Source organism: Melopsittacus undulatus, chromosome 1 (assembly GCF_012275295.1).
Source record: "Melopsittacus undulatus isolate bMelUnd1 chromosome 1, bMelUnd1.mat.Z, whole genome shotgun sequence".
NCBI classification, from domain to species: Eukaryota; Metazoa; Chordata; class Aves; order Psittaciformes; family Psittaculidae; genus Melopsittacus; species Melopsittacus undulatus.
The window spans coordinates 29,520,892-29,541,791 of NC_047527.1; the positions used below are offsets into that span (position 1 = coordinate 29,520,892).

Here is a 20,900-nt window from a genome sequence, read left to right on the forward strand (position 1 = left end):
AATGTGCCTTGGTGCTGCACAGAGTATTTAAGATACTGTGAGAAAGATACTTTAACAGTAGAGTGCAGAAATCTCTGTAACTGAAACCTTTTGATCAACTAAAAGCGTGATGACCACTAGACATTTCCAGGCATTAGAATCATTTATCCTCTCCAGTGAGATGCAAACCTAAAGTGATGTAGAAAGGTACCAAATTATACTCACCTTATAGCTACACACTTGTTTTAAATACTTCTTTATAATTTTTTCTAGTACTCTCAGAGGACAGTGCAGCTGCTTGCATCCAGCCTTATGAAGAAGTACAGACATCTGATCTGCTAGATCAACAGGATAGTCTTGGAAAGTCTACAAAATGTCACCAGAGCCGGGAACTACCCAGTATTCCTCCTAATACCACCATGGAAACCATCATCTCAGCTAGAAATGCAGAAAATGATCAAAGTCTTGGAATGGAAGGGCCTTATGAAGTCTTGAAAGACAGCTCCTCTCAGGAGAACATAGTTGAAGACTGCTTGTACGAAACTGTGAAGGAAATTAAAGATGTTGGAGCAGCAGCCAGCATGGAAAGGAGCTGTAACAGCAAATCAGAGGCTCCACTGACAGTTTCTGAAGGTCAGAATCAGATTCCTGAGTGCAAAATTGAATCAGCAGAATATGCATCTGTTGACCGAAATAAGAAAAGTCGTCAAAGTGCTAATTCAGAAAGCCCTCTTGACAACACACCAGACGCAGAAGATGAGCTTCCCCCACCAGTACCCATGAAGCTTCTCGATGAAAATGAGAATGTGCAAGAAAAAGAAGTGGAAGAAGTGACGGAAGGAGCAAGTAAACCAGAGAAGGTAAATACTGCAGATACTTGTCCTTGTCAAACAGCCAAATAATGATAGAGAACATATGGGTGGGAGAGGATTTATTTTTCTTTAATAACAAAAAAATGCCAAAGAAACAAAAACAATCAGGGTGATGCAAGACTGTAAAATACATAAATATGAAAATGTACAGTATAGTCTTTGCATTATAGGCATGCACTCATTCTGTTCCTATCCATATTTTGGATTGTTGCAGTATGCACTTCATTAAGGCTTTCCCCAAATATTAGGCAGAAATTGCACAGGAGGACTCTGCTTCTTCATTTAATGGTATCTATATCGTGTTCAGAATCCTTCTCCCTCCTTTTTTTTTTCTTTAATGAAACCTCAATTTACAGAGAGGGGAGGGGAGAATTCTTGGTAGATTCCCTAACTTTAGATGTGCCTCCTTTGTTGGGCTACCTTGACTTAGCTTGTGCAAGTGTTAAGCATCTGCTCAAAGCCCCTTGTCTCACCTCCCGCTGTAGGAGAGAGTGACAGCAAGAGAGAGAGAGCACAACTGTAGGCTTTTATATTTGTCAAATTCAGCATGTCACGTGTAAATAGAGTAATTAATTTCTACCTGCTGAAATCTTGGCCAAAAGTTATGTTTTCTCAGCAGCTTGTTCTTATCCCAGCTTAGGAACTCAATGAAAAATAGAATGAAATTTTCAACGATTTATTTTCCCATATTTAGTTTTAAACCAGAATTAATTTAAAGGATGCTTTCAGATCATTGCATAGATTTTTCCTAAACTGTTGATTTTGCATTTTTCAGAACGAGTTTAGGTCACTTCTTATTAATTGTGAATGAAAGAACTGTGATTTTTAGCAGCTTCATATAATTTTAGTGTCTGTGGCATCAAATAATAGGCACTGATGAAAACTGGAAAAAAAATCTTTAAGATGCAATATGAAATTTTAATGTAAACATTTACCTGGAAAATCATAGCAGAGCTGAGGTGTTGTTGTTACTTGTTTCTGGTTGTTCTCTTATTTGAAGTATTTCAGTAATCCAGGCAGAGGGCAGGAAAACACCTTGTTAAATAACAGATTAACCATGTAACCTATGAAGCACAGTACAGTCAAAATGAATTAACTGAAGATTTTACTCCTAATATAAAAATTGTTTATCTGGACTCCTCAGTTCTTATGTATAATGAGCTCGTTAAGCAAGAAATTAAGATGTGATTGTCAACAATAACCCACCACCACTCCCCCCTCCCAAATTCAGGCCATATGTAATTTCTAATTAAACTTTTAGAGAAACAGCTTTCTGTAACAGTGACATTTTTCCTACCAGGTGTGAAAAGACTTGCAGAAAATCATTGTATTTCCCAGGCACCAATACAAAGGGAAAGCATTTGCAACTCTGTAGCTCCCCAGCACACCATGTATGCAGTGTCAGTAACTGCATGGAGTGGGAATTGATTAAAATGGTTCAGGTTCTGAAGGATTAATCAAGAGATGACATATGCAGTCCCCTACATGCCAGAAAAAAAAAGGTGTTTGTCTAATTAAAATTTATTCAGAGCTAAAGCCATCCTGAGTTAAAGCTCCGGCAGCATCAGATCATTCCTGCATTCACTGCTAGGTACATGCATTATGCATTGAAGCGTGTTCCTGTCCTGTCCTTGAGAGCTACAGCTGCAGCAGAGTTGGAAATGGTAATTGATGGAATATATAAATGTCATTATTGTTGGCATTGTGTGGAGAGGTGGTTGCAGGATTGTTTTTTGTTGTGATGATAATTTTCCCCTCTATTTTGCTGCTTCTAACAATGAAGAGCAATGCGTATTATTTCCAGTGTGGCAACCAAAAGCAAGATATTTATGGAAATGTATGTCATATTGATAACTCTTTTAGTTAAACAGACTCCAGAGGTGTCTCTTTTTGCTTCCTCTCTTACAAGTCTACTTAACCTCCCTGCTCAACATTACATCCATATCCCAAACTTTTTCAGCCTTCTGCCCTGACTGTGATGAAGAGAGAGGGTGGGTGTAAGTTGTGGGAGTCTTTCTCCCCACAGTTAGGCTTTGCTTTAGTAGGGCACAAAGAAGGGAAAGGCAGGAAGCCTGTTCATGTAACTGAGACTTGTACCTGCCAACAGAGATAAAACAGACCATATCCAAGCTGTTTCAGTCTCACCCTGTATGAGGGCAGCCAAGATGTTCCCCAGCCCATGCCAGTTTCTGAAGCACACTCATCTGGGAGAGAGCTGGGTGGATCAAGACAGAGACTGTTCCAGTATATAACAATTTGAAAAGGATAAATAATCATTTCCAGAGGCAAATGTGCAAAATGGGTGGAAAATAATCTAACTTGGTTATTGGCCATGACCCAACCAAATCCTTTGGAAGGTTTTGGTGAAGCAAGACACCTTTAATAGCACAAGGCTCTTACAGGCTTCTATCACCTGGAAAAACTTGGACATAGTTCTAATAAAACTAGAGAGGCACAATAGTTTTTCTGTAGTTCTTCCTTATTTATTGAAGAAAGGAAGTATGGATCTCCTTTTTCACCCAAGTCTTTCCAGAGTGAGCACTGGTAGAAATGCTCTCCATGCGTACATCTGGCTGCTGCCATCTGATTTCAGACTTGTACAGCTTGAGGATGGGCAAAGCGTCTCTTACAGATGCACCAGAAGAGAATGGTCTTCTTGTTCTAGTGCCCGAGTCTGGAGCAGCAGCTGAGCCAAAGAGTGAAAAATCAAATGCTGTCGAGGAACAAAAAGAAAGTGGAAGGCAAATAAGGACACATGCTTGTTTGTGTTGCTGTGCTGAGGCTTGAAGCGTAATTTATAACATTGCTAGGTACAAAATGTTTAGGAGCAAGTTCGTGTTTTGTTTCAGTTTCCAAAATGACAATATCCTTCAAAATTGATGTGTCACAGCTTTCACGTTTAGAAGAAAGAACTCTGGGTCCCAAGGAAACAAGAACAGGACTGCCAGCACCCTGGGGTATTTGTCAATACTTGAGTGGGAAACTGTAGAAGAGGTCCTGACATGTGGTGCTTATAGACAAACTGATGAGAGAAAATAATTTCTGAAGAATTCTGCAAGCACATGTTTGTTCTAATGTGTGAGGATGAAATTAGTAACTTACTCCTGAATGTAAAATATGTCCTGCAAATAAAGACTAAACTGAGCTGTTGTACTGAAGCAGAAAAGGCCAAAATCCTCTTGAACTTCTCCTTTTCATCTTTCTTTTTCTGTTGTTGTGAGTAAACAAACCACAATTTAAAAAGTTCATTCTCCAGACAGTGATAAAGAAGCAAGGGAGTTGTTAGGTGAGAGGGAAGCCTCCTGGGGAGCAGCCCACAGACTTGCACTTTGGGTCAGGGTCTTCATCACAAGTGCCCCGGGTGTTTGAAGTTTGGTATTTATCAGGATTAAAAACAACAAGAAAAATTGAAGTAGGAAAGAATCTGTTGTAATGAGCCTCTGTGGGGGAAAAGGAAAAAAAAAGGTCTTGTGTGTCTAGTATGTGGCTGAAAGTGATATTTAATTGACTGTGCTGAGAATGGCTCTGCTTCTCCACCTTGGTCTGCACTTGGAGGAAGTCTGAAGTATTTTAGGTGGAGAATTTGTATGCAACTCTAAAATATGGCCCTTTAGAAACAGTGCTGGAAGGTTCCCTCTGAATCACTGTGGAGCAGGAGTCCAGCAAAGCCTTCTCACCCCAGGGAGGAGGAATCACACAGCTGCTCTGACGAAGCAAGGGTTTTTGTTGCCATAAAGGCCATAAGACATTTTTCAAAACAGAAAAATCCTTTTCCCCCAGTGTTTCATGGCCTAATTTCTACATGGTGCTTTACATGTTTGAAGTTAGACTTGATACCAAACCAAACCCTTCACCCTTTAGGAACTTTGAAATGTGAACTGCATCCAGGCAGATGCTTTGAGGGTTGAGCTGCCCATCTCAGTGTGGTTTGCAGCAGGCCTTTTCTGAGTTTGCAGTCTGAGCAGTTGTGATGTGCTGCTGCCATGCACCTCTGCATGTCTGCTGTGCATCTTCCCTGTGAGGGTGGTGAGACAATGAAACAGGTTGCTCAGAGAAGCTGTGGCTACCCCATCCCTGGCAGTGTTCAAGGCCAGGTTGGATGGGGCTTGGAGCAACCTGCTGTAGTGGAAGGTGTCCATTCCCATGGCAGGGGGGTTGGAATTGGGTGGTCTTTAAAGGTCCCTTCCAACCCAAAACCATTCTATTATTCTATGATCTGTGCACAGCTGCTGCATTTCCTGTGGGAAGACAACACAGCACCTCCCTTGCAGCACTTCCAGGATCCGCTGGTTGCATGGTAATAGTTGTCAGGAAGGTGTCAGGTTTGTTCTTTTGTCATCTGAAAACATATCTGAAAATTACATGGAAGGCCAAGTAGGTGACTTTTAATAGTTCAAAAGCCTTTGCAGACTCTTTCTTGCTTTATTAGAAATGTAAAGACAGGGATACAGTGGAGCAGTTTGTTTTAACCATTACATTATTTTTACCCTTTTCAGGTCAGAACAAAAGCAGATACATTAAAAAGCTCTAGTATCCTCAGGGCTGTTATCTCCAGAGAGGTACTCTGGATATTAGGGATATTCACTATGTAAAATTGAACGAGTGAGCAAATGACTATAAAATATAATGTATTGATTGTAATAGGAAGACTTTATTATAGGTTTCACACTGTTGACTAGTAATGAGCTTTTTCTTCTTTCTTTCTTTCTTCCTTTTTTACAGAGGCATAGTTCAATGTCTTACAAGTCTCGAGAGGAAGATCCATCTCTTACAGAAGATGAGGTAGGTTTCTTGCACAAAATTCAATAACCAACTAGAGACCTTTTTACAGGCAGAAATTAGCATAAGATATGCATGATCAAGTAGGATCTAAGAAACGTGAAATTTGTCTGAAGGGAAAATGAAAGCCAAAGTCTCTCCACACAGTTTGTATGGCCACATTCCTGAAATCAGGACTATTCTAGCATATGGCTATATCAGGCCAAAGAGTTAAAAAATGGTGTCATGAAATAACAGGAGGCCACATTTAGCTGATCATTGGCCAGGTGATTCTTGATTTGGATTACAAGCTTTATTTAAGGATAATAATCAGTAGCCTTTTGAAATATGCTCCACCTTCGCCACACAAAGTGTTTGGGGCTCTGGGAAATAAACAGAAGCACAATAAAAGCACTGGAACATAAACTGGTATTAGAACAAATTGAGGAGATTGAAACAAAGACAGAAAAGTGAAACAGAAATGAGGTTGCTTGTGATCATCTCCAGTAGACCCATGCAATTTATAAAAACATTTCTGGACATAAAAGTAAACATAAACTTGGCAATGAGCTTGGCACTGCTTAATGGCAGTGGATGTTTTCATGCCAATATACTATTTTAATTGCATTGATACCTAATCCAGAGTGGCCTTGCATGCTTGGGAAAGACTTTAAATGTAAGAGAAGAGCTATGTTGCCATTGCAATATTAGGTAGCAGAGAAGCAGCACAGGGAATTTCATCCATCTGCCCTGTACAAGGGCTGGTATCCACTTGGGCTGGGAGAGGGAATCAAGGGTGGCTCCCTGCACTCAGCACCTACCCTGGTGAGCCCTGAACAGAGGGACATGTGTGGACGTGGGCTTCTCCTTCAGCTTTTCGTTAAGGGCCACCTAAGTGCACTTATTTAAGCCTGCCACCTCCTCAGAGACTCCAGCTCCCTCTCTTGTGTTTATAGTAGCTGAAAGGTTTCAGTCTCTAGTTTTAAGTGCTGATACACAGTGAGTGAGATGCAGCTTCTCTCTGTAGGCAGTTTAGTCAGTGGAACAGACTTTGTGTTTCAAGATCAGCACTGACTATTTGCTGATTTCTGCTGTGGGTAATTTATCTCCTGATTTTTAATATTTTCTTCACACAACTTGGTGCCTCTTTGGTCCTGCCTATGAGCACAACAAATAACTACTCTCCTGTTGGGGTCTCTAAATGTAGCCACTACCATTGGAATTATTAATAATTTTTAAACCTACAAGGATCAGAAAGCATCCTTTTTCTACATTACAGCAGCTAAACCTGATCATCCCTTTGGCAGCTGGCTCCAGGACCATAGCAAAAGTTGTAAAGAGCTCCTGCTCATAAAACCATTCCCTTTTGTCCCATGTCTAACGTGCCTGCAAGGGGTTTATGTTCAACCAATTTTTATATTTATAAATATTCTTTCCTTTTTGAAAGAAAATCAGTTTATAAAACACATTCCAGAATTGAAAGGGTTTGTAAGAAAATTTTTTTCAGATACGTTTTATTAGAAGATCCTGTCTTTTCTTAAGTAACTGACAATCTTGTGGTGGAAGGGGTACAGACTGACACACAAGCTTTATGCCATGCTTAAATACTTAGCACATGTCTCCTTTTCCTAGATCTCAGCCATGTACTCATCAGTGAGTAAGCCAGGACAGGCCCTCAAGGCACTGGATTCTCCTTACACCTGTATTCAAGAAATTGCATCTGAGAGGTCCCCGTCCATTTGCAGTGGCCTCTATGCAAGTGTGAAGGACTTTGAGAACACCCTAAATGCTACCACTGTGCCTCAGTCAGCGGACAGACCAAACGGGGAGCTGGAGCCTGACTATGAAGCGATCCAGTCAGTGAGCCAAGAAGAAGACAGGACCTTGTCTGTGCCTAACACAAACCACTCTGCTCTTTCAGGAGAGAATGACTATGAGAGCATAGGGGACTTGCAGCACCACAGGGATTTCACCAGGCTTTAACTACTCCGGCAGGCAAATTTCTCCTCTGGTATTTTTAAATGAACATGTGAAACATGGAGAGAGAAGTTTTTGTCTCTTTGAGGAGCAAAGCAAAGTAGGGAACAAAAGTTGTGAAGAAACAATGTACGTTTCAGCCAGGGTGTGATACATGCTAGGTTATTCTGGGTGGTGGATGGAGGCTCACAGGAAAGGGTACGTCAGGTCAGAGTGATGACCAGGACAGCATAAAAGCTTCTTTATTTTTAGCTCCAAGAAAACCAGAATTTGGGAAGGAGTGCCATGCTTGTCATCCTGATAGGATTACATACCAAAAAGACTGCTTTACATAAAGCTAGCTTTTAATTTTATGTCATTTTCTTCAAAGTGTTTTTCAAGCATCATTTTCATTCAAGTTTGGCCGCACAACATTGAGCAAATCACAGGTCATTGTACCTCAACTCAGACTTACTTTGCAGGGCTGGGGAAGGCATGCTCAGTTCTGTGTCTTTTGGGGAGCTCTGTTCACATTCATTGCAACTGAAGTGCAAACAGCACTGCTTCACAAGGGACCTACTCCAAATGTACTTGAATTAATTCTGTCAGCTTTTTTTATATGTCAAGGGCTGCAGAATGTGACTTGCAATATTTGAGATGTGTACTGGTGGTTTTGGGTGGGGTTTTGTTTGATTATTTGTGAAATACCACTTTAAAATGGCAAGTGACACTCTTCACATTCTTGCTGTGTTCCCCTCACATGCACACATATACCTACGTAAACATGCAGCAGACAATTGTCATGTTGAAAAAAGTTGTGCAAATGAATGCATTGGTATAATGTTTAGTCTAACCTTAATAGTGTTGAGTCATTTTTTGAATAGCTTTGCCCTTTTTTAAGACTTGAAATATTTTAATATGTTTGTCTAGTTTATCATGTAGGAAAATCTACATATTGTGTTCAGAGTGGATTATATTTTTTATTTTTACGTTTTTCATCTTCAAAGTTTTTGTAGATTAACTTACTGTGTTACGTAACAGGAGAAATCCCGTTCTTTTGGCTTGTTTTTTTTCTTTGATTTCTATTTTCCTATTTCAGAAGTATGTAAATGAACAACTGCCTTTGTTGTTGTTGTCTTCAGCAGGGATGTGGAACACATTTTGCTGTTTTTAAGCTTAAAATAGTGGAGTCTATGAACTGCCAGAGGGCAAAAGAGAGGCAGAAGGACAGTGGGATTTAGTCTGGGGCAGCCAGTGGTCCTCCTTATTCCTCTGCTAAAAGGAACATGAGGTCAACCAAGAACTCCCTTGGGCTCTGACAAGCAGTTTGAAAGCCACTGGCTTTGCAAGGATACCAAGTTATTCTGTTACTGTTATAAGCAAAGTACAGATCTTGGGTGAAGTAAGTAGGTGCTGGGTTCATAATTTTGTTTTCTTCAAGAACAGTACAATGACAACAAGTCACTGGGACAACTTGTTAACCATAAGCCAGCAATGTGCCATTGTGGCCAAGAAAGCCAATGGTATCCTATGGTGCATTAAGAGGAGTGTGGCCAGCAGGTCAACGGAGGTGATCCTGCCCCTCTACTCAGCCTTGGTGTATTGTGCCCTGTTCTGGTCTACCCAGTTCAAGAAAGACAAAGGAGAGGGTCCAGCAGAGGGCCACAAAGATGATCAGGGGTCTGGAGCATCTCTGCTATGAAAAAAGTCTGAGAGAGCTGGGCCTGTTCAGCCTGGAGAAGAGACAAAGGTCCCTGAGAAGGGATCTTACCAATGCACACAAATGCCCAAAGGATGGATGTCAAGAGGATGGAGCCAGACTCTTTTCAGTAATGCCCAGCAACAGCATAATGGGCAAAGGGCACAAACTGAAACACAGGAAGTTCTTTCTGAATATGGGGAAAAACTTCTTTACTGTGAGGGTGTCAGAGCACTGGAACAGGCTGCCTAGACAGGTTGTGCAGTCTCCTTCTCTGGAGATACTTAAAACCTGCCTGGGCACAATCCTGTGCAGCTTGTTCTAGGTGTACCTGCTTTAGCAGGGGGGTTGGACCAGATGATTTCCAGAGGTTCCTTCCAACCCCAACCATTGTGCTATTCTGTGAATGAACAGTACAATAGTACAAGAATAGCCCAACAGTAGTGAACTGGTTATGTGTACACACGTGCATATATCCCCATGTAAATAAGCATACACGTGTAAGTTGGACACAAGTATAAATTATAGTCCAAACTTGGTAACATTCAAATACATTCACGTACATAATATCTGGCATGTGCTTGAAGAGTAGTTTATTTTTTATTAGAAATAAACAGTATATAAACTGAGGTTGGCTTATTCCATAGTAGACAAAAGAGGTTTCATTTCAGCTTACTTGGTACTGGGTTTTGATATACTAGATTGAGTCCTTCTCAGACCACTAGCCAGCATTCAATATCACTTGGTACTGTAGAGAGCAAACACAGATCTGGTTACACACATTTATTAGAAATAACTTTATAACTGAAAGCAGTATACTGATCTATGGGCTTTGCCTGTAAGTACTGCGGCTCTGAGAAGCAGTGCAAGTGTGCAGTCAAACACAGGGTGATTGAAACTGCATGAATCCTGACCTCGTACAAGAGTGCAGCATGCTTGATCTATGACTCTCTTCCTTTGAGGAGAAGCAGTTCAGACAAGTCTACATCCATCTTGTTCATGACCATGCTGCCATGCTTCCACAGGTGCAGCAAATCATTGCTTCCACTTCATTACAGTGCTTTTGAAAGCTGACTTTGGTCTTCCTTTCTGGAGTTTTTCCCTCAAAAAAAGTTTCTGTTTCTGTTCCCTTGAACGTGAATTCGTGAATTTCGCCTTTGACTGTTCTTCTACTTCACATTGTTTAAGGCCAAAGATAAAATACACCATGTTTCAGAAGATCTGTTGTGCTAAGTCTAGAAAATTTCTGAAGTCCTTAACTGTGTTTTTGCTGTCTGTTCCTTGCTCAGGGGTATGGGTTTGTACATGTAGCCGTCAGTCTGACTCCTGCAACATAGTGGCAGGCATACCTCAACTGCTGAAATTCCCAAATACATCACAAGATGTAATTATCCCTTAAGTTAGACCTTAAGGATTGTGTAACTTGTTACGTAGATGACTGCTTTTGGAGAAACAGTAACAACATGAAGTCTATCAGGATCACCAGCTTAAGACCAGTTTAAAGAAAAGAGATAATGCCAGTTAACAGCAGCAAAGAGTAACACTGACCTCTTGATTGTAAAATTTTAAGGTGTAAAAGAAGAAAATCAAACATCAGAAGTGCCCTCATCAAGAAGCAAGTCAAAGAAGGAAAGAGGGCTTCCCAGCCGTTCTTTGTGTCTTTTACCATAGGATCCAAGAGTGTTGGTTTCGAGGAAGGGACATGAGACTCAGCTTCTTCCTTCCTTCCTTTCCTCCATTCCAAGAGCTGCTCCTTGAGATCCCCCTGATTTCCCTTTTTCAGTGAAGCCCCTCCCCTTATCTTTTTGCTTGCTTCTATTTTTAACCTGTCTCGTGCAGCCTTGCACTGGGAGCTGGTTCTGTCTCTGCAGTCCTGTGACGCTGGCATGTTCCTTCCCGTTTAAATGACAGGCTGGTCACAACGTCTTCATCATCCACCAGACCCTCAGCCTGGTAGGGAAGGAGCTCAGATTTTTGGGTTGCTGCTTGAGCGGTGTGTACCTGCCCTCAGCCATTGAGACCCCACATACATCGAACTCCTGAGAGCTGCGAAAAGAAGTTAATCTCCCGAACAAGGACGGGTGGGGGAGTCTGTAAGTCCCCTACACTATCCATTAGATAGTCTAATGCTAAAGAAAAATGTTTTAGAATTCAGTCCAAGGTTCTTATGTGAATAATTACATCTCTTTACTAAGAATCAAGCTTATGGTTTAGTTCCCTCTTCCCAGAAGTAAGATCTGTTCTTGTATGACTATTACCAATGCTTCCTTTTCACTAATATATTGGATGGAAAGAATTTTCTGACAGTAAGCCCCAAATAGATGAATCTGACTGTAAAGTAAAGGGAGTCTCTTCTGCTTGTCTCTTCATTGCTATTGTTTCCTCTTTTACTATATCCCTGAGTAAAATGTCAGGATCCAAAATAAAGTATTTATTACCTGGGGATCTCTCCTGGGGAAGCTTCAGAGTCCATTTCTTTGCCCCCATTTTTAAGCACAACTGTATAAGAAGATCTGACATCAAATTGCCACAGTAAGGCCAAGACAAGCTGTAAACTGTAACGTGCATAACTGCACTAGTGAAAAGGTCTTTTCTGGTTTCTTCCTGGAAACCAGTAGAAATAGGAAATGCAGTTTGGACATCTCTTCCATGAATCTGTGTCTCTTGTGGGAGTTGTTCTTACCACATACCTAAACCACAATACCTACACCAGTGCTAACCCCCATTCATAAACCAGTCCCCCTTTCCTACCATGATGAGTGCAGAATTGCTTTCTCAGTCACAGAGAGAAATAGATTCTTTACAGATACCTGTAGCATAGGTATGTACCTTATTACCACAGTTAGATCAGCTATAGTGCCTTTTTCACTAAGTAGCTAGTACTCCCATACACCTTTCCACACTGTGCTTTTTTAATTCAAAGGGACAACCCCAATTTTTACTTGTTTAAGTTGGAAACTGCTTTATAGAGACACAATAAAGGTATTGGACCTCAATTTGGCCCTACAGTAGCAATAGTCTCTTGCAAACATCCTCCAAAAAGCCCAGTAATGTAGCTATGATGACTAAGCTTTGCAATAAGAATTACCAGTTTCCTTTTGAAGAACCTAATTTTTTGAACAGTGAGCATTTAGGGAGGTGGGGGTCTTTGTTCATGTCAGCTGTGAACAATTAGTTGCTTCAGTCTTTCTGTTAATATCAATTGCAGGCTTGCTTATATGTAGCAGGATTCATGGAGTAAGGGAAGAGTAGGTGTGGGTATTCATATTCATGAGTCACCCAGAGCTGGACCATTCCCACAGCAGCACCTGGCTGAGGACCAGCTGCCTTGTTCTCTAAGCCCTCATCTATTGTGCCTTCAGGGAATCCATCCTGCAGGGATTCTTCTGGGCTGTGTGCTTCTCCATGGCTCCCTGAACAGCTCCTGTCCACTGTCTTGAACACAGTTCTGCCCAATGCTGATCACAGTGCTCTCTATTCAACCTTTTAATGGTGCTTTTATAAGATTCTGGGTAATTGGGTTCAATGTGCTTTCTGGAAGCTGACATGTAAAGCTGTGATGCGGAGTGCTCCCTAGTATTGTCTGCTTCCCAGAACTTATGTTAACTTTGTTACTCTGACTACAAAAGGCTGGCAGCGCTGTCCTGTCTTATCCCACACACATCCGGAATGTAGTTACCAGTGTAACAAGCCTAGATTGGGCCACAGGTGCTTCAAAGCAGCCAATTCAGACCAAAGGGCTTGACTTGAAAGCAGTGAGAGACATGCCTCTCATCTGTGCAGTGTGGGATTGGAAACGTCATAGAGCCCAGCTCAAGGACTTTTTTCTGTCTCCTATTGTTCATATATATTTGTTTGCAATATGGCTGTAAGAAATCTGTTTCTGCAACAAACATTTCCATTTGGGCCACACTCCAATGTGGAGACTTTTGCTGTTAGGCAAATTACCAGTTATTTCAGACAAGTGTTATTTATTTAGGTTGGTACATGCCTGAATAAGGCTGCTATGTGCCTCACAAGTAACTCAGTGTGTGTAGTCTATTGCAAAACAAGAGACTGCAGAGAGATGATCAGCCAGACAGGTGCTCCTGTGGTAATGTGCTGAAGACATTCAAGGGCAGGTTTCTTCCTGGGAGCAGAGAGCATCATTGCTATCAATATGATGTCATGCCCTGGTGCTGGAGTTGATTTGTTGCATCTCTCTTGAGCAGATCTCGGCCTCAAAAAAAAAAAAAAAACCAACCAAAAAACAAAAAACAGAAGTATTTTAAATGGTTTGCTAGCAACATACATTGGGGATTATGCTAAAGATAAATGCTATGGTTGGAACATCACAGAGGTAAAAGCACAGGGTTCCCTTTCTTAAAGGAGAGAGAACTCCTTTTGGTTGGGTCAGTATGAAAGATTCCAGGGTTACAAAAAGTATTAAACAACAGAAGTATTAAATGAATTGCATGTATGGTAATTTTCTGGGAGTGCAGTAGGGTATCATATACACTAGACACTGTTTGTTTCCTGTGGACAGCAGGAAGATGAAAGCTTATTTGTAATACAAGGTTCCTATTGATTAATTGATGAAATTTACTTTAGATGTAAGCCAGAGGTCAGCAAGAGTGTCTACACAATGTAGATACATATATGTAAGCTAACTATAAATGATACAGCTCAGGTGTTGTAAGCAGAATCACCAGAACAATTTTATGCCCTGCTTGGTCTGACCCACTCGCATAGCCCATTCCAGCACCCTGATTTGTATTATATACCCATTGGCCTGTGCCCAGTCTAAAAATAATATTAAACTTCCAGTTCTGTTTTTTCAAGCTGTGAGGTTTTGTTTCTGGAGGTGTTTGCCTTCAAACTGGCGGGGCCAGTCACTACAAACATAATAGCAAAGTGCCTAAAAACAAAGATGTTTCTGTTAAAATGCTCACTGTTACTGGACAGCCTGTTGTCTACTGTATGTGGTACTCTCTTGCCGTACACATTCCTAAATACTGGCTTTCATTTGTTCTGTTAACTTATGGTTATGTTCGTATAGTCTGACAAGGTTTTTGTCTCTCCAAATTAATTGTCTAATTTTAATGAGCATATATTTGTTACAGAAAATATAAGATGAGATTCTTTGTTCAGTTTAGGGGGCAGCTGTTATTTCTTACACTTTAGGATAATGCAACAATCTGCTTAGATGAGTTACAAAGTATGTAAGGATCACTTGACTTCAAAACGCTTCATTTGGATTTCCATATGCATCCCATTCACTACGGGACTTTACCAACTCTTGTCATTTTAATCTTGCAATACTGGGAAGGGGATTTTAAACCTTACAAATCTTACTATTTTAAAAAAGAAAATACTGCACTGATGTTTTCACTTCCTAATGTCTACAGAGACTCACATTTTAACTTTCAGCATCAGTTACATTTGGATTACCCTCTTATTTATGAACTCCCCTCCTCATCAGCCATCACCATCAAAGCATCTCTTTTGTCCCTGATGAAATATGGCAGTTGTCCAGAGAGGACAGAATTTGTGTCACATCACACTTCTGAATGAGACCTTTTTAATGGGCCTGTGAGATTTAGGAGCCTGGACTTAAGTCAGATGTTTTGTGGAAATTGCCTCCTGTCTTGCAGACTTCTGTGGAGGTCTTCACTTTCTTTCAAAGCAAGAAGTTCTATAGCTTGCAAGCACTCAACTGATATGGAAAGATGTATGTAAGAGGTGAAATGGTACAATGTTTAAATGTGTTAGTAAAAAAACCCATAACAGCACAAGAACCTTCTTTCTCCAATGTCTGAGGATACTGGAATTTGGTCTTTATCTCTGAGGCTATTTGAGAACGGTCATGTAACCAGTCTCACATCCTACTGTCAGACAAGTCTTTAAATGAGCATCTGGATCACTCTGGTGGCTTCTGAGTTTCCACACATACCACCTTCATGACTTGCGGCAGGGCTTGTCTCTGTGGCAATGACTACTTAGGAATGCCTTTTGCTTCACAGTCCTGACCCCTTTATTGAAGAAATGGGGATGTGAGTTCTGTCTCCTCAGTCTACCTAGTCTGTCTTGGTGAAAGTGATAATAGCCCAGGGAAGAATATTTACTGTAGTAACACAGGGATAGCCTACTGCAGTATCTGGGAAGAGAGAGGTAAAAGAAACAACTGCATTTCACCCATATCACAGACTACCTGTTCAGAAAGATTTTTATGGTAGAAGAGGCTACAGTTAAGGGTCAAGTTGCCAAAAATCTTACAGAAGATAGATGGAATTATTTATTCTTTTCAGTATTCCCTGTACCCATAGAGGCAGGGTCAAGTCCTCTCTGCCCCACCATGATGCAGTTTGCTGATCTTTTATCAAGCCTCCACATCAACATAAATTAAATTAATAAATGAATTCTAAATACATGGTTTTGTTCTATCATAAACCCTAAGAGGACAAATGTAGATGTGCTAATGTAAGTACGATGTGCAGATCTGGACTTGCACAGATGGTTTTTAGCAAAATCAAGCAAGCAAACAAACAAACAAAACCCCTAACTTTATTTGAAGATGATTACTTGCATGAGATAAGGGTGCAGGGTTGGACCCTAAGAGAGTTTAAAAGACATTTTGGTTTGGTACTAGGTATTTTTCTTGGTATTTTCAGTGAAAAATACTTTCTTTTATGTTAGTGAATTGGTATAACTTCCATAGGAGAAATAAAAATATAGTCTGGTATATGGTTAATTATCTCTAATAGCTATTATTAAAATCATGCCTCAGTAGGAGTCACTTTAAATTGGGTGCTATATGAGCTTCAGCATAAAATTGTTTTATATATGGAACATTGCATACTTAGAACATAGTGGATAAATATTTGTAATTACAGACACTTTCATTTACTTTATCCATTGTTTCATAATAGAAAAAATACTTATTACTGATAAGTTTTCCAGCAGTGTTCTCTTACATAATGTTCTCACACAAAGTGTGTTTCTGGACAACCATTTGATTCTCTGGACACTGACGCAGAACTGCAAAACACCCTCAAACCACTATGAGGTTCTGAAACTAGAGGATTAGAACTATCTCTGGCTATCTTAGTGTGAATACAGTTAAATATCCTGTATAGTTCAGATCTGTAGGAAGTGAGAGCAGTTCAAAGAAATGACTGTACATTAAAAAATGACTGTCCATATAAAGCTGGAGTCAGTGCATGCAGACTTCTGAGATGGCACTAGCTGAGGCTTGCTTGCTACATGATGGGTTATTTGGCTTGCTACCTGTTTGAAATCAATATAGTTTTATTAACACTGCTGCAGACACTGAAATACTGTAGTTTTGCAGAATGTATGTTCCCTAAATTGTAGCTTGACTGTAATTGCAGGGCTTATCCTACTGTTAGAGAAGATCAGATCCAACACTACATTGCATTTTGTAAGTTGATAAATGCCATGAAATTCCGCTCAACATTTTGTAGTAGTATACACAAGTTGATGTAATTTAGTCATACCGTTATTCCAAGAATCTTCATCTGATGTTTCTAGCCAATTCAGCTTTTGGCTGCTGAAAGCACAGTAGGTAATTATGGTTATTTACTGTAAATGTAGATAAGTTTTATGTAAATATTTCAGGGGGGAAAAATGCTACATAAACATATGAGGCAGTTACCTAAAAGTAAGAACATAGGTCAGTAATATAAAATACTGGTTTTATTTATGTACAGTAGTATCCTAATATTTACTTGTTTATATGCAGGAAAAAAAAATGAAGAAACTGTACTGTATTCTCTGAAAGCTTTTAAAAGGGGCTCTGCCATTTTCTCTGGTTAATATATTTGCAAATAACTTTTGAACTTATTGGAAGTCTGTGTAAATTATGTCAAATGGGAAACTTATTACATTGCAATGAAATGAGTTTAATTCAAAAATCCTGGCAAAACTCATTGGATTGAAATCCCTATATAAATTCAATAGCCAGGCAGAATAAAACACAATAAATAAGTTTTTTCTTCTGGTTTGTTGTGTTTTGAGTTTTTTAACCCATGCCTTTTTTAATGTTTTCTTAACAAATATTTAATCCAGTCCTTGTAGTCACTTCTTCCTGCAGGTTTTTAAAACTGCATTATTTGATAGAATTCTGTCTTGTTCTGTGCATTTTTTGCTGATTTCATTACCTGACAAGAACTATTAAGTCTTCTTTGTGTTATATAGCATCTTACTTCTCCCAAAGCCACAATCCCATTAAGACTCAAGCATGCACACAACACCAATTTCAAATTGTCTCTAGACTAAAGCAGGAACTTCCTTAAATATAGTGGCACCAAAATAGTGGCACTATGCTCTTTAATGCAGGTAAGTATATTGGATTTAAGCCTTTGAAAGTTGTGCAGCTTTCAGCATTTTTAAAGGGCTGAAATTACCAGCCTATGGATTATCTTCTGAAATTGCCATGGCGTTTGATTCCTTTTTGTTTGCTAAAGATGCTCTCCAGGTAACATTCCCTAGCCATTTGCTGCACTGTCAATGGCAAAACTAGTTTGTGCAGAAACATTTTGAGAGCATCCTGAAGCATTTCAGAGGCTGCTGAGTTAGGACCACAGCTGAGTATGTAACACAGATTCTGCATGTAAAGCTAAGACAAGGAAATGTCACCTTTAAAGAGTGCCAGTGGAGCAAGACTTCTTTGTATGTTAAAGCATGAGGCTGAATTAGTACCTAGCCTGCTGGGGCTTGCATTCTCTATGAGCTGCACCTTCCTCCTCATTATCTTTAATTACAGATAAGAGAAGAGCAGCTTTATCCTTTTCATACTGAGTAGTTACTGATGAACAAGTTCCTGGAAAATTAACAGTGCAGCCATGGATTAGTTATGCTGAGCTGAGAGGCTGAAAAAAATGAGTCAACTAGACAAATACTATCTGTTCACTGTGAAGGTGATGGCTCTTTAGTCTGAGTATATTTTAATACTCAAAGATAAAAGGTTATAGATCTAATGGGAAACATATAAATCCAAAGAAAAAAATAATGTGAAATGTCATTCAGGATTTGATAGTTTAAAGGAAGATTGCTTTTTACTGAACGTTTGCTTATGAATCAAGGAGCTACAAAATATATAATCTGGTGTCATTTTCTTATGAAGTAACTGCTGAGTATTACTCAATACAGGCTGTTCTTCTGCAAAATGCATACATTATTATTATCAAGAGAACTGTAGCATAGACACTATTTTTTCTTCATTCCAAAAAGTTGGTATCAGCCATAAAATAGTTCTATTATAGTGACTAGGTTTCAGGCTTGAGATATAAATGTGTCTGGTTGAAGTACTGGACACTTTGCCCATATTCTGGCTAATCATGTAGCTGCATGCACATACTTGGGAATAGAAAGTATGAGCATCTTTGTTCTCCACTGATCTTTCACACCGCTTGAAAGTAAAGCTTTAACCTAAAGGGAGCTTGGTATGCAATCGAGGGTATACTGCAGTGACACCTGGTGTTTAAAACAGAATTATTCTTTGTGAAGTGTGCCTGTCAATTTACTTGTAATTGGGTACACATTCACTCAAAGACTCAGGGTTCACCCTGTGTTCATGGAACATAACAGTATATTGAACTAGAAAGTGTCGGAGCTAAAGAATGGCTTGACAGTACTTGGTAGAAAAGACCTGACAGATTAGATTCAAAAGCCCAACTTTGCAGTGACATGATCTTTCATGAATGGCTGTTCTTCCTAATAGTCTAGCTGAGTGCTTCTTTAACACTACTTCTTCTCAGCCAGTTATTACACAAATAAGATTGACCCTTCATAAAATTTACACAACTGGAATTTCTGTGCAGCCTTTGTGGAAGAACTGATAGGCAAGAACTGCCATTTCAGGTAGAAACCAGGGATCTTATGTGTGTCATTGTGCTAGAAAGCCTATCAGAGCTGTAATAGATACTTCTGAAATAGTCTCATCTAAAGAGTTTATTGACCAAAGTAGTCAAGATCTGCATATTTACAGATGTGACTGAAATAGAATGTAAATCCCATCGCCACTTCAGTCAGCAGTAGAATGACCCTTGGGCTGTTTCTGGGTTAGAGAGCAGCATGCTTGGACAGTGTTGCTATATTCCTCATAGGTTACCTTTCCCTGTTTTCACTTTCTGTATGCTTCCTTTTTATGCTTCTTGTCTGCGTTTTATCAGGAGCCTCTTGTTCACCCATGCAGGCCTCCCGGCATTTTTGCCTGACTTCCTGCTCCTTAGGATGGATTGCTCCTGACCCTGGAGGACATGAGGCTTGCATATCAATCAGCTTTCTTGGACCCCTCTTCTCTCCAGGGCCTTATCCCATTGGACTCGTTTAAGTGCAGCCCATCCAGCCACCTCATTCACCAAATAAGGGAATGCTTGTGGAAAAGTATTATTGTGATCTTATTTTCAATTCCTTCATCTTTAATTGCTTGATCGTGTGTTTTTGTGACAGTTTCTGTTGGTTTTGTTTTGGTTTTTTTTTCCCCAAAGAAACTTTCTTAGTGAGTTTTAAGCATAAAAGTAGCAAGAAACTATAGAAAATACCTGAAGGTATTTGTAAATGTAAAACTTTTTTTTTTTCCCTCCAGATTTTGCAGCCTAGGTAACACTTAAAGGTTTAATACATAATTGAAAGATGATGAGGGCCACATGCCTATGACATATCTGTAGGTGATGCTATAATGACTGCTAAGTGAAAAGATAAGATGTCAAGGATCCTGTCCTTTTGTAACCAGCAACTAAAATGCCTACTGGGGAGATGAGTGAGTGTGAAGTCCATTCTCCCTTGTTCATTGCAATAGGATCGTTATGATAATCTAGACAGTGAGATTAACTTTTTTCCATGGCTTCCAAATCCCTATTAGGTCCTCCTGGGTTCATCTACAGTGCTATCCAATACATGTGGTGTCTAGAGCCTCCTAGCTCACATACAGCCTGCTTTTGAAGCCCGTGTTACCAGAATTGTAGTTGGCATACTACTCTGGCACACAGCATAACAGCCTCTGAGCTGCTGCAGCACAGCTCCAGCCTTGGTCCTGCAGATCTAGCACCAAGCCCCAGCTAATGAGTCTCCCTGCAGCCAAGCAAGCCTGTGCAGAGGGAGCTGCTATGTCTGTGGTTTGGCCACAAACTTAGTAATTACCATACTTAAGGGAAGTAATTAGGTGATTTTATTTGTTTAATTATGTGTGTGCATGTGTGGCAAGGGAGAGAAGACAGAGAATCACAGGTTTGATATCATGCAACTTTCAGTCATATACATTTTAAAACCAACATCACTATACTGGTTCCTGAGGTGGCTGTAGAGGCATGTTCTTAATGAATTAAGTAATTTTAGGTTAGTCTAAAAAATCTTCAAATGACAAATTATTCCTTTTAGGACCCAAGCTGAGCAACTTTTCATTTGATTTCAAAGAACCAAACAAGCAAAAGAAAACAACCCAAATTTTAACATTTATGGAGGATACTTGTGAGGATATTACAGGCCTAGATGTTTAACACAAAATAAGAGTTGAGTGCCTGAGTCCCCCGTACCACTAATGGAATTTGATGCCATCAGTCTCAAATGGGCAATGTACTGAGAAAAAAAACTGCTTGAGGTAGTCAGTGAGGCACACAGAGCACAATAATAATGGT

The 20,900-nt window shown here is 39.9% G+C and overlaps 1 protein-coding gene across 5 annotated transcripts in view; it reads left to right on the forward strand.

Annotated features, from left to right (window-relative positions):
• The window catches only part of PAG1 (phosphoprotein membrane anchor with glycosphingolipid microdomains 1), a 113,089-nt gene extending 95,826 nt beyond the window's left edge, over positions 1-17,263 (forward strand). For all 5 annotated transcript variants that reach the window (XM_031050505.2, XM_031050506.2, XM_005150824.3 and 2 more), the window contains 3 exons: positions 253-839; positions 5,574-5,633; positions 7,242-17,263. In XM_031050505.2, the coding sequence (XP_030906365.2) occupies positions 253-839; positions 5,574-5,633; positions 7,242-7,592 (998 nt within the window). In that variant the 3' untranslated portion in view covers positions 7,593-17,263. The remainder of the gene's footprint in view (positions 1-252; positions 840-5,573; positions 5,634-7,241) is intronic.
• The last annotated feature ends 3,637 nt before the right edge of the window (positions 17,264-20,900 follow it).